Source organism: Pseudophryne corroboree, chromosome 10, assembly GCF_028390025.1.
Source record: "Pseudophryne corroboree isolate aPseCor3 chromosome 10, aPseCor3.hap2, whole genome shotgun sequence".
Taxonomy (NCBI): Eukaryota; Metazoa; Chordata; class Amphibia; order Anura; family Myobatrachidae; genus Pseudophryne; species Pseudophryne corroboree.
Window position 1 is genome coordinate 333,633,244 of NC_086453.1, and position 13,211 is coordinate 333,646,454.

Below are 13,211 nucleotides of genomic sequence, written 5' to 3' on the forward strand. Positions count from 1 at the left end.
TAATTGTATACCACCTAACCGTGGTTTTTTTTTTTTTTTTCTTCTTTATACATACTACTATAGTAGCTTACTGTAGCAGTCTGCGGTGCTGCTGAGCTGACAGTGTCCAGCAGGTCCGTCATCAGTCATTACATAATAAATATATCTACCTGTCCGGCTGCAGTACTAGTGTGATATTATATATATATATATTGATTTCATCTCATTATCATCCAGTCTATATTAGCAGCAGACACAGTACGGTAGTCCACGGCTGTAGCTACCTCTGTGTCGGCAGTCGCTCGTCCATCCATAATTGTATACCACCTACCCGTGGTTTTTTTTTTCTTTCTTCTTTATACATACTACTATAGTAGCTTACTGTAGCAGTCTGCGGTGCTGCTGAGCTGACAGTGTCCAGCAGGTCCGTCATCAGTCATTACATAATAAATATATATACCTGTCCGGCTGCAGTACTAGTGATATTATATATATATATATTGATTTCATCTCATTATCATCCAGTCTATATTAGCAGCAGACACAGTACGGTAGTCCACGGCTGTAGCTACCTCTGTGTCGGCAGTCGCTCGTCCATCCATAATTGTATACCACCTAACCGTGGTTTTTTTTTTCTTTCTTCTTTATACATACTACTATAGTAGCTTACTGTAGCAGTCTGCGGTGCTGCTGAGCTGACAGTGTCCAGCAGGTCCGTCATCAGTCATTACATAATAAATATATCTACCTGTCCGGCTGCAGTACTAGTGTGATATTATATATATATATATATATATATTGATTTCATCTCATTATCATCCAGTCTATATTAGCAGCAGACAGTACGGTAGTCCACGGCTGTAGCTACCTCTGTGTCGGCAGTCGCTCGTCCATCCATAATTGTATACCACCTACCAGTGGTTTTTTTTTTTCTTTCTTCTTTATACATACTACTATAGTAGCTTACTGTAGCAGTCTGCGGTGCTGCTGAGCTGACAGTGTCCAGCAGGTCCGTCATCAGTCATTACATAATAAATATATTTACCTGTCCGGCTGCAGTACTAGTGATATTATATATATATATATATTGATTTCATCTCATTATCATCCAGTCTATATTAGCAGCAGACACAGTACGGTAGTCCACGGCTGTAGCTACCTCTGTGTCTTTTAGTTGTGCCTATTAAAATATGGAGAACAAAAATGTTGAGGTTCCAAAATTAGGGAAAGATCAAGATCCACTTCTACCTCTTGCTGAAGCTGCTGCCACTAGTCATGGCCGAGACGATGAAATGCCAGCAACGTCGTCTGCCAAGGCCGATGCCCAATGTCATAGTACAGAGCATGTAAAATCCAAAACACAAAATATTAGTAAAAAAAGGACTCCAAAATCTAAAATAAAATTGTCGGAGGAGAAGCGTAAACTTGCCAATATGCCATTTACCACACGGAGTGGCAAGGAACGGCTGAGGCCCTGGCCTATGTTCATGGCTAGTGGTTCAGCTTCACATGAGGATGGAAGCACTCAGCCTCTCGCTAGAAAACTGAAAAGACTCAAGCTGGCAAAAGCACCGCAAAGAACTGTGCGTTCTTCGAAATCCCAAATCCACAAGGAGAGTCCAATTGTGTCGGTTGCGATGCCTGACCTTCCCAACACTGGACGTGAAGAGCATGCGCCTTCCACCATTTGCACGCCCCCTGCAAGTGCTGGAAGGAGCACCCGCAGTCCAGTTCCTGATAGTCAGATTGAAGATGTCAGTGTTGAAGTACACCAGGATGAGGAGGATATGGGTGTTGCTGGCGCTGGGGAGGAAATTGACAAGGAGGATTCTGATGGTGAGGTGGTTTGTTTAAGTCAGGCACCCGGGGAGACACCTGTTGTCCGTGGGAGGAATAGGGCCATTGACATGCCTGGTGAAAATACCAAAAAAATTAGCTCTTCGGTGTGGAAGTATTTCACCAGAAATGCGGACAACATTTGTCAAGCCGTGTGTTGCCTTTGTCAAGCTGTAATAAGTAGGGGTAAGGACGTTAACCACCTCGGAACATCCCCCCTTATACGTCACCTGCAGCGCATTCATAATAAGTCAGTGACAAGTTCAAAAACTTTGGGCGACAGCGGAAGCAGTCCACTGACCAGTAAATCCCTTCCTCTTGTAACCAAGCTCACGCAAACCACCCCACCAACTCCCTCAGTGTCAATTTCCTCCTTCCCCAGGAATGCCAATAGTCCTGCAGGCCATGTCACTGGCAATTCTGACGAGTCCTCTCCTGCCTGGGATTCCTCCGATGCATCCTTGCGTGTAACGCCTACTGCTGCTGGCGCTGCTGTTGTTGCTGCTGGGAGTCGATGGTCATCCCAGAGGGGAATTCGTAAGCCCACTTTTACTACTTCCACCAAGCAATTGACTGTCCAACAGTCCTTTGCGAGGAAGATGAAATATCACAGCAGTCATCCTGTTGCAAAGCGGATAACTGAGGCCTTGACAACTATGTTGGTGTTAGACGTGCGTCCGGTATCCGCCGTTAGTTCACAGGGAACTAGACAATTTCTTGAGGTAGTGTGCCCCCGTTACCAAATACCATCTAGGTTCCACTTCTCTAGGCAGGCGATACCGAGAATGTACACGGACGTCAGAAAAAGACTCACCAGTGTCCTAAAAAATGCAGTTGTACCCAATGTCCACTTAACCACGGACATGTGGACAAGTGGAGCAGGGCAGGGTCAGGACTATATGACTGTGACAGCCCACTGGGTAGATGTATGGACTCCCGCCGCAAGAACAGCAGCGGCGGCACCAGTAGCAGCATCTCGCAAACGCCAAGTCTTTCCTAGGCAGGCTACGCTTTGTATCACCGGTTTCCAGAATACGCACACAGCTGAAAACCTCTTACGGCAACTGAGGAAGATCATCGCGGAATGGCTTACCCCAATTGGACTCTCCTGTGGATTTGTGGCATCGGACAACGCCAGCAATATTGTGTGTGCATTAAATATGGGCAAATTCCAGCACGTCCCATGTTTTGCACATACCTTGAATTTGGTGGTGCAGAATTTTTTAAAAAACGACAGGGGCGTGCAAGAGATGCTGTCGGTGGCCAGAAGAATTGCAGGACACTTTCGGCGTACAGGCACTACGTACAGAAGACTGGAGCACCACCAAAAACGCCTGAACCTGCCCTGCCATCATCTGAAGCAAGAAGTGGTAACGAGGTGGAATTCAACCCTCTATATGCTTCAGAGGTTGGAGGAGCAGCAAAAGGCCATTCAAGCCTATACAATTGAGCACGATATAGGAGGTGGAATGTACCTGTCTCAAGCGCAGTGGAGAATGATTTCAACGTTGTGCAAGGTTCTGCAACCTTTTGAACTTGCCACACGTGAAGTCAGTTCAGACACTGCCAGCCTGAGTCAGGTCATTCCCCTCATCAGGCTTTTGCAGAAGAAGCTGGAGTCATTGAAGGAGGAGCTAAAAGAGAGCGATTCCGCTAGGCATGTGGGACTTGTGGATGGAGCCCTTAATTCGCTTAACAAGGATTCACGGGTGGTCAATCTGTTGAAATCAGAGCACTACATTTTGGCCACCGTGCTCGATCCTAGATTTAAAACCTACCTTGGATCTCTCTTTCCGGCAGACACAAGTCTGCTGGGGTTCAAAGACCTGCTGGTGACAAAATTGTCAAGTCAAGCGGAACGCGACCTGTCAACATCTCCTCCTTCACATTCTCCCGCAACTGGGGGTGCGAGGAAAAGGCTCAGAATTCCGAGCCCACCCGCTGGCGGTGATGCAGGGCAGTCTGGAGCGACTGCTGATGCTGACATCTGGTCCGGACTGAAGGACCTGACAACGATTACGGACATGTCGTCTACTGTCACTGCATATGATTCTCTCACCATTGAAAGAATGGTGGAGGATTATATGAGTGACCGCATCCAAGTAGGCACGTCAGACAGTCCGTACTTATACTGGCAGGAAAAAGAGGCAATTTGGAGGCCCTTGCACAAACTGGCTTTATTCTACCTAAGTTGCCCTCCCACAAGTGTGTACTCCGAAAGAGTGTTTAGTGCCGCCGCTCACCTTGTCAGCAATCTGCGTACGAGGTTACTTCCAGAAAATGTGGAGAAGATGATGTTCATTAAAATGAATTATAATCAATTCCTCCGTGGAGACATTGACCAGCAGCAATTGCCTCCACAAAGTACACAGGGAGCTGAGATGGTGGATTCCAGTGGGGACGAATTGATAATCTGTGAGGAGCGGGATGTACACTTTGATATATCGGAGGATGATGATGAGGTGGACATCTTGCCTCTGTAGAGCCAGTTTGTGCAAGGAGAGATTAATTGCTTCTTTTTCGGTGGGGGTCCAAACCAACCCGTCATTTCAGTCACAGTCGTGTGGCAGACCCTGTCACTGAAATGATGGGTTGGTTAAAGTGTGCATGTCCTGTTTATACAACATAAGGGTGGGTGGGAGGGCCCAAGGACAATTCCATCTTGCACCTCTTTTTTCTTTCATTTTTATTTGCGTCATGTGCTGTTTGGGGAGTGTTTTTTGGAAGGGCCATCCTGCGTGACACTGCAGTGCCACTCCTAGATGGGCCAGGTGTTTGTGTCGGCCACTAGGGTCGCTTAGCTTACTCACACAGCTACCTCATTGCGCCTCTTTTTTTCTTCTTTGCGTCATGTGCTGTTTGGGGAGTGTTTTTTGGAAGGGCCATCCTGCGTGACACTGCAGTGCCACTCCTAGATGGGCCAGGTGTTTGTGTCGGCCACTAGGGTCGCTTATCTTACTAACACAGCTACCTCATTGCGCCTCTTTTTTTCTTCTTTGCGTCATGTGCTGTTTGGGGAGTGTTTTTTGGAAGGGCCATCCTGCGTGACACTGCAGTGCCACTCCTAGATGGGCCAGGTGTTTGTGTCGGCCACTAGGGTCGCTTAGCTCACTCACACAGCTACCTCATTGCGCCTCTTTTTTTCTTCTTTGCGTCATGTGCTGTTTGGGGAGTGTTTTTTGGAAGGGCCATCCTGGGTGACACTGCAGTGCCACTCCTAGATGGGCCAGATGTTTGTGTCGGCCACTAGGGTCGCTTAGCTTACTCACACAGCTACCTCATTGCGCCTCTTTTTTTCTTTGCGTCATGTGCTGTTTGGGGAGTGTTTTTTGGAAGGGCCATCCTGCGTGACACTGCAGTGCCACTCCTAGATGGGCCAGGTGTTTGTGTCGGCCACTAGGGTCGCTTAGCTTAGTCATTCAGCGACCTCGGTGCAAATTTTAGGACTAAGGTATTCAGAATAGACTGAAAATGAGTGGAAATTATGTTTTTTGAGGTTAATAATACTTTGGGATCAAAATGACCCCCAAATTCTATGATTTAAGCTGTTTTTTAGTGTTTTTTGAAAAAAACACCCGAATCCAAAACACACCCGAATCCGACAAAAAAAATTCGGTGAGGTTTTGCCAAAACGCGGTCGAACCCAAAACACGGCCGCGGAACCGAACCCAAAACCAAAACACAAAACCCGAAAAATTTCAAGTGCACATCCCTAGTGGCCGCATCACCAAAGGATGTGGCTGCAAGGTGATTGACAGCAGTTGTCGTTGAGATCCTGACAACGCAGGTGAGTCTGGACCATTTTTGGGGCAGCTGATGTCACACGCAGCTTCTCCAAGAAAGAAAATGGTGTCAGACCTCCTTCCAGTGGAGCAAGGCCGCGCAGTCAGGGCTTGACATCATATTGATGTGTTTGCAATTAAATTGTGAACGAATCACGGGATGGTGCCTCACACATGCTGGATCAGGGACGGATCTACACTTTTCTTTTGGGGGGGGCGGTTTATTTATTCCTGACTCCTCCACTACACATTACTCCTCCCACTTCCTATACCAACTGTCCATTAATGCTGTAAAGAGCATATAAAGCATTGCCAGGCTGCACATGTGCTTCTTATGTAGCACACACAACCGGGTGCATGTAACTGCTAACACACATATGGGCGGCACACACTGCCCAAGGTGGGGGTGACAGCATGTGATGATGGCAGATGGGGCTAGAGGCCCCAGGGACACGGAGGATGGGGAGGGATGTTAGTGCAGCCACACACCATCACCTGGCAGCAGCCCCCACCTCATGTAAGTGGGAGTGGCTATGACAGTTAGGGGGGGTGTTCGCCCCATTCGCCCCTCCCTGGATCCGGCCCTGTGCTGGATGGCCTTGCCCTGTGCTGGATGGCCCTCAGCATGTACTGTAAGTAGATGGACGCAGATCTTAGTAGATTGATGACGAAGTAAGATCTGAGTCCATCTCTGAGTAACCCCCTAAGGCTGGATGTACTACAGTCAAAATGTTGTCACAACTCTGAAAACTACCATTTCCGAGGTTTGACCACATTCCCCATGTGTACAAAGCTCCAGAAAGTCAAACTTTTTTGGAGCTTCTACCGAGTAGATGGTGTTATGTAATGGACGCCTATGGGCTTCTTTTCACATTATTCCCTGGGAGGGATCCAATAGAGTCCCTCCCAGTGTCCCCATGACTAGCGCATAAGAAGGCGCATGCCCAGAAAAACTCTAGGATCATAACCCCAGAAGTTCTGTATTTGCAGAAGACAGCTTTTTTGGAACAGCATTCCTTTGTGAGTTTAATCATACTTGTACATATATACTGGTATTATTAACGCAGCTATGCATGTGATAAGTAGCTGGACATATTGCATCTAATATGCAATGGTTGATACATAGAGGATTTAGTAATATTAGCTAATCATGCTGAACAACATATACCAGCAGACCCTGGCATATACTGTACAATGTATTTTGTGTGTAGAGCATTTGGAAAAGCTTTGTGGGTAATAACAATGGGTTTACTCCTGATAGATGTTTGGGCAGATCCATTACCTTTTTCCTTCTAGGTCTTTAACAAGTGAAAATATGTGAGACCAATCAAATGCTCCTGTACGTTTGTGAATCCATCGGTTGAGTTCCATGATGCATTTATCAGCGCACCTCAGTACGCAGACCTGTTTAAAACATCCACTGGCTGAATAGAGATGATGAACGTAGGATCCACTACTGATGTCAATCAAAAGGTCACCCTTAATGAGACCTGCAGGAAAAGATTACAGTCATTACAAAGTGCAAAATGCCATGTTTATTCTATGCACCATACTTTACTATCATCTTAAAGGTAAGCAAGTGCCTCCCAACACTCCTATTACAGCTTCAGAGTACTGCATACTGTACAGTAAATTAAGGTGTATCTGAAAATTTCACAAAGTACACCGATCAAATTTTTTTTTAAATTGTTTCAACAATTTTTAGCTTTATTGAAGCATAAACAATGTACAGAAGTTACATCCACAAGAAGGGCTGTTTAGCATGACTGCTAGAGGACACAGAGGCTAGAGGACACATGCGTAGAGAGGACACATACAACACATAGGCTTCACATGAGAAAACAATACACACATTGGACATCACATCAATATGTGCCAGATCCACCTATGCTGTGAACGGGTTGAACAGTTGTTACCCACATTAATAGTTGTTAGGCGTGTGTGTGTGTGTGTGTGTGTGTGTGTGTGTGTGTATATATATATATATATATATATATGAAATGGGGTGTGACGGGCGGCACTCCAGCATGTAGATAAATCAAACAGAAGACCAAAGTAGTAGCCAACGTTTCGGAGCTATGCTCCTTTATCAAGACTTAGAGAATACTGACATGAAATACATTTAAATACCTTACTGTGTACTCACCACGTGTGCACAAGGAAACCGCCGCCGCTGTCCGTTCCGGAGTCCGTGTGACGTCATTGGCAGCCGCCGGCGCCCAGGATCCGTCGCAGGGGCGTGAGGCGGGGGGAGTGACCACCATCACCATGGTGACAAGTGAAAACAGACTACGGAGAGACAGGCACAGAGATAAGCAATACTGAATGCCCTAAACCAATGATGATGGCACAACAATATGAGACTATAGCGCGCTGTACAATATGTGAGGACTAAAGATTATGGCACATGCTAAAATGTGCATCTATGTCACACAATAATGAGAGCATATATAATGCTCAATACAATGAAACAGCATTCTGCCAATCTGAGGAATAGGGTCAATGACAAATATGTATACCACTAGGCACATGTTGGAGCAATCAGTCACTTACTAACACATGGATCCGCAGGCACAATCATATAAAGAGTATAGCACCAAATAGAGAACTCTACTATGGTGAAAGCATAGATGAAAAATCTATATGCAGCAAGAGAAAGCTTAAAATTTATAAGAAACAGGTAAGTGCAAGTGATTCATTAAGTCCCAATGGTTGGACAGTTTGTAGCACATGTATCCATTTCGCTTCTTTCTGGAGTAGGGTACGGCCTCTGTTACCGCCTCTCGGATTGGGGGGAATCCAATCGATGATGCGGTACCTGATGGCGGACAGGTTGTGATGCAAGTCTCTAAAGTGAGGAGCAACTGGCTGATCACAAACTTTGCCTTCAAGGGCTGCACGTATGCTGGACCTATGTTGGGTCATGCGTTCCTTCATTTGTCTGGTGGTCTTGCCCACGTATAGTAGACTGCACGGGCATTTAATATAATATACCACGAATCTCGTGGTGCATGTGACCGGATGCTGTTTCTTAAATATTTTGCCCGACCTGGGTTGCGAAAAGGTGTTACCTGTCTCCAAAAAGCTGCAGGTAGTGCAACCCAAACATCAATAGTTGCCCCCCTTCCTACTCAAAAAATGGGTGGCTGTAGTGGCCGTGTGCTGGCTGATGTCATTATGGACCACTACATCTTTGATGTTTCTTCCTCGAAAAAATGATGGTAGAATGGTCGTGTCCTGTAAAGCTGGTAGACTGCGATCCTGTGATATAATGGGCCATATGTTCTTGGCAGATTTCAACAAAGCATTACTTGAAGTGGTGTATTGTTGAGTCCATGCGATTCGATCCCCACGTGCCGCGTGGTTAGTTTTGTGTAATGCCTGTTGTCTAGAGATGGATAGGGCCTTTTGTTTAGCTATTTTCAGCGCTCGGGGATGATAACCACGTGCCAGGAACTTGATGAGCATTTTATCGATTTGGTCGATGGTGTCAATGGGGTCACTGCATATACGAATAATTCTCAAGAACTGTGAGAATGGGAGACCTTTGATTAAAGAAGGTGGATGATGACTGGCTACATGTAACAGCGTGTTACGGTCTGTGGGTTTAAAATACATAGAGGTGTGCAGAGTACAGTCCTCCTTTTGTGTTATTGTCACGTCTAAATAGTGAATGCACTCAAAGCTGGTGTCAGAGGTAAATTTAATAGGACTTTCTTGGCCATTAATGTCCTTCATCATGGCAAGGAATGTTTCTTGGGTCCCATTCCAGAACAAGCAGATGTCATCGATATACCTAGTATACCCAGTGATCTGCTGACGTCGGATATCATCCGCAAAGAAGAAATCCTTTTCCACCGCAAACATGTAGATATTCGTGAAGCTTGGTGCTATGCAGGAACCCATGGCGCAGCCTGAGCGTTGGATGAAAAACTTGCCGTCAAAGATGAAGTAGTTCCGCATAAGCGTTAGCCTTAGTAGTTGAATGAAGAATTCCACATCGGGAAACTCCATAAAAATCCTGACAAACCTCCTGGCCGCCCCATCATTACGGCTAGGGACTCTCTCTACTACAATATCTCTAAGTATTTAGACCATTTTTTACAGCCTTTAATCAATCAGGAAGCTTCTTTCCTCAAGGATACGACCACATTTATTTTGTGGTTACAGCAACTTTCACCGTTGCCAGTGAAACAGCTCATGTGCACCATTGACGTCGTGAGCTTATATACATCAATTCCACAAGAACATGGCATTGAGATGGTGAAACGTTACATTAGGGATCATCCGCTTTACACTGGGCCCGATGTGGAATTCTTCATTCAACTACTACGGCTAACGCTTATGCGGAACTACTTCATCTTTGACGGCAAGTTTTTCATCCAACGCTCAGGCTGCGCCATGGGTTCCTGCGTAGCACCAAGCTTCGCGAATATCTACATGTTTGCGGTGGAAAAGGATTTCTTTGCGGATGATATCCGACGTCAGCAGATCACTGGGTATACTAGGTATATCGATGACATCTGCTTGTTCTGGAATGGGACCCAAGAAACATTCCTTGCCATGATGAAGGACATTAATGGCCAAGATAGTCCTATTAAATTTACCTCCGACACCAGCTTTGAGTGCCTTCACTATTTAGACGTGACAATAACACAAAAGGAGGACTGTACTCTGCACACCTCTATGTATTTTAAACCCACAGACCGTAACACGGTGTTACATGTAGCCAGTCATCATCCACCTTCTTTAATCAAAGGTCTCCCATTCTCACAGTTCTTGAGAATTATTCGTATATGCAGTGACCCCATTGACACCATCGACCAAATCGATAAAATGCTCATCAAGTTCCTGGCACGTGGTTATCATCCCCGAGCGCTGAAAATAGCTAAACAAAAGGCCCTATCCATCTCTAGACAACAGGCATTACACAAAACTAACCACGCGGCACGTGGGGATCGAATCGCATGGACTCAACAATACACCACTTCAAGTAATGCTTTGAGGAAATCTGCCAAGAACATATGGCCCATTATATCACAGGATCGCAGTCTACCAGCTTTACAGGACACAACCATTCTACCATCATTTTTTTGAGGAAGAAACATCAAAGATGTAGTGGTCCATAATGACATCAGCCAGCACACGGCCACTACAGCCACCCATTTTTTGAGTAGGAAGGGGGGCAACTATTGATGTTTGGGTTGCACTACCTGCAGCTTTTTGGAGACAGATAACACATTTTCGCATCCCAGGTCGGGCAAAATATTTAAGATACAGCATCCGGTCACATGCACCACGAGATTCGTGGTATATTATATTAAATGCCCGTGCAGTCTACTATACGTGGGCAAGACCACCAGACAAATGAAGGAACGCATGACCCAACATAGGTCCAGCATACGTGCAGCCCTTGAAGGCAAAGATTGTGATCAGCCAGTTGCTCCTCACTTTAGAGACTTGCATCACAACCTGTCCTCCATCAGGTACCGCATCATCGATTGGGTTCCCCCCAATCCGAGAGGCGGTAACAGAGGCCATATCCTACTCCAGAAAGAAGCGAGATGGATACATGTGCTACAAACTGTCCAACCATTGGGACTTAATGAATCACTTGCACTTACCTGTTTCTTATAAATTTTAAGCTTTCTCTTGCTGCATATAGATTTCTCATCTATGCTTTCACCATAGTAGAGTTCTCTATTTGGTGCTATACTCTTTATATGATTGTGCCTGCGGATCCATGTGTTAGTAAGTGACTGATTGCTCCAACATGTGCCTAGTGGTATACATATTTGTCATTGACCCTATTCATCAGATTGGCAGAATGCTGTTTCATTGTATTGAGCATTATATATGCTCTCATTATTGTGTGACATAGATGCACATTTTAGCATGTGCCATCATATTAGTCCTCACATATTGTACAGCGCGCTATAGTCTCATATTGTTGTGCCATCATCATTGGTTTAGGGCATTCAGTATTGCTTATCTCTGTGCCTGTCTCTCCGTAGTCTGTTTTCACTTGTCACCATGGTGATGGTGGTCACTTCCCCCGCCTCATGCCCCTGCGACGGATCCTGGGCGCCGACGACTGCCAATGACGTCACACGGATTTCGGAACGGACAGCGGTGGCGGTTTCCTTGTGCACACGTGGTGAACACACAGTAAGGTATTTAAATGTATTTCATGTCAGTATTCTATTCTCTAAGTATTGATAAAGGAGCATAGCTCCGAAACGTTGGCTACTACTTTGGTCTTCTGTTTGATTTATCTACATGCTGGAGTGTGCCCGTCACACCCCATTTCATATTGCTCTTTGGAAGGGCACCCAGACCGGTTGATCACAGTTCTATTGGAGTGCCGGACACCATCCCTGTCTATAATATATATATATATATATATATATATATATATTAGAGATGTGCGGCGAGCACTTCTTGTGTTTTGGTTTGGTTCTAATTCCACTTTCGTGTTTTGGTTTTGGCTTGGTTTTGCCAAAACCACCCTTTCGCGCTATGGTTTTGGAACTATATGAATTTTAAAAAAAACATAAAAACAGCTAAAATCACAGAATTTGGGGGTTATTTTGCTCCTACGGTATTATTAACCTCAATAACAATCTTTTTAACTCATTTCCAGTCTATTCTGAACACCTCACAATATTGTTTTTAGGCCAAAAGGTTGCACCGAGGTTGCTGGATGACCAAGTTAAGCGACACAAGTGTGCGCACAAACACCTGGCCCATCTAGGATTGGCACTGCAGTGTCAGACAGGAGGGCAGATATAAAAAAAAGGCCCCAAACAACGCATCATGCAAAGAAAAAAAAGAATTGCAATGAGGTAGTTGTATGACTAAGCCAAGCTACACAAAAAATTGGCCCATCTAGGCATGGCACTGCAGTGGCAGACAGGAGGGCAGATATATAAAAAAGGCCCCAAACAGTACACCATGCAAAGAAAAAAAAGAATTGCAATGAGGTAGTTGTATGACTAAGTCAAGCGCCACAAACAATTGACCCATCTAGGTGTGGCACTGCAGTGACAGACAGGAGGCTAGATATAAAAAAATGGCCCCAAACAGAACATCATGCAAAGAAGAAAAAGAATTGCAATGAGGTAGTTGTATGAATAAGCCAAGCAACACAAACATTTGGCCCATCTAGGCGTGGCACTGCAGTGGCAGACAGGAGGGAAGATATAAAAAAAGGCCCCTAACAGCACATGATGCAAAGAAAAAAAAAGTGCACAGAGGTTGCTGTATGACTAAGCTAAGTGACACAACCACCTGGCCCATCTAGTAGTGTCGCACAGTGGCTGAATGTCGAGAGTGGGCCGCAATTGTTCAGTCCACTGACAGCATCTCCAGCACGCTCCAGTCACTTTAAAAAAAATCTGCAATTGGTGGACTTATACGGCAGTACCCCAGGACCAATACAGCAGTACCCCTGCACTCATGTGGCAGTGTCGCACAGGATGGCACTTTTCAAAAACTAGGCCCCAAACAGCACCTCATGCAAAGATGTCGAAGAGGTGCAATGAGGTAGCTCTATGACTAAGCCAAGGGACACAAACAATTCCAACTGGAATTATACGTCCAAATCACTGGAAT

General features: G+C 45.4%; 1 protein-coding gene across 1 annotated transcript in view; it reads right to left on the bottom strand.

The window, feature by feature from the left end:
- Nucleotides 1–13,211, bottom strand: part of LOC134965605 (nicotinamide N-methyltransferase-like) — a 69,867-nt gene that overhangs the window by 18,506 nt on the left and 38,150 nt on the right. The window contains exon 2 of the mRNA XM_063941949.1: nucleotides 6,880–7,087. Within this exon, the coding sequence (XP_063798019.1) occupies nucleotides 6,880–7,087 (208 nt within the window). The remainder of the gene's footprint in view (nucleotides 1–6,879; nucleotides 7,088–13,211) is intronic.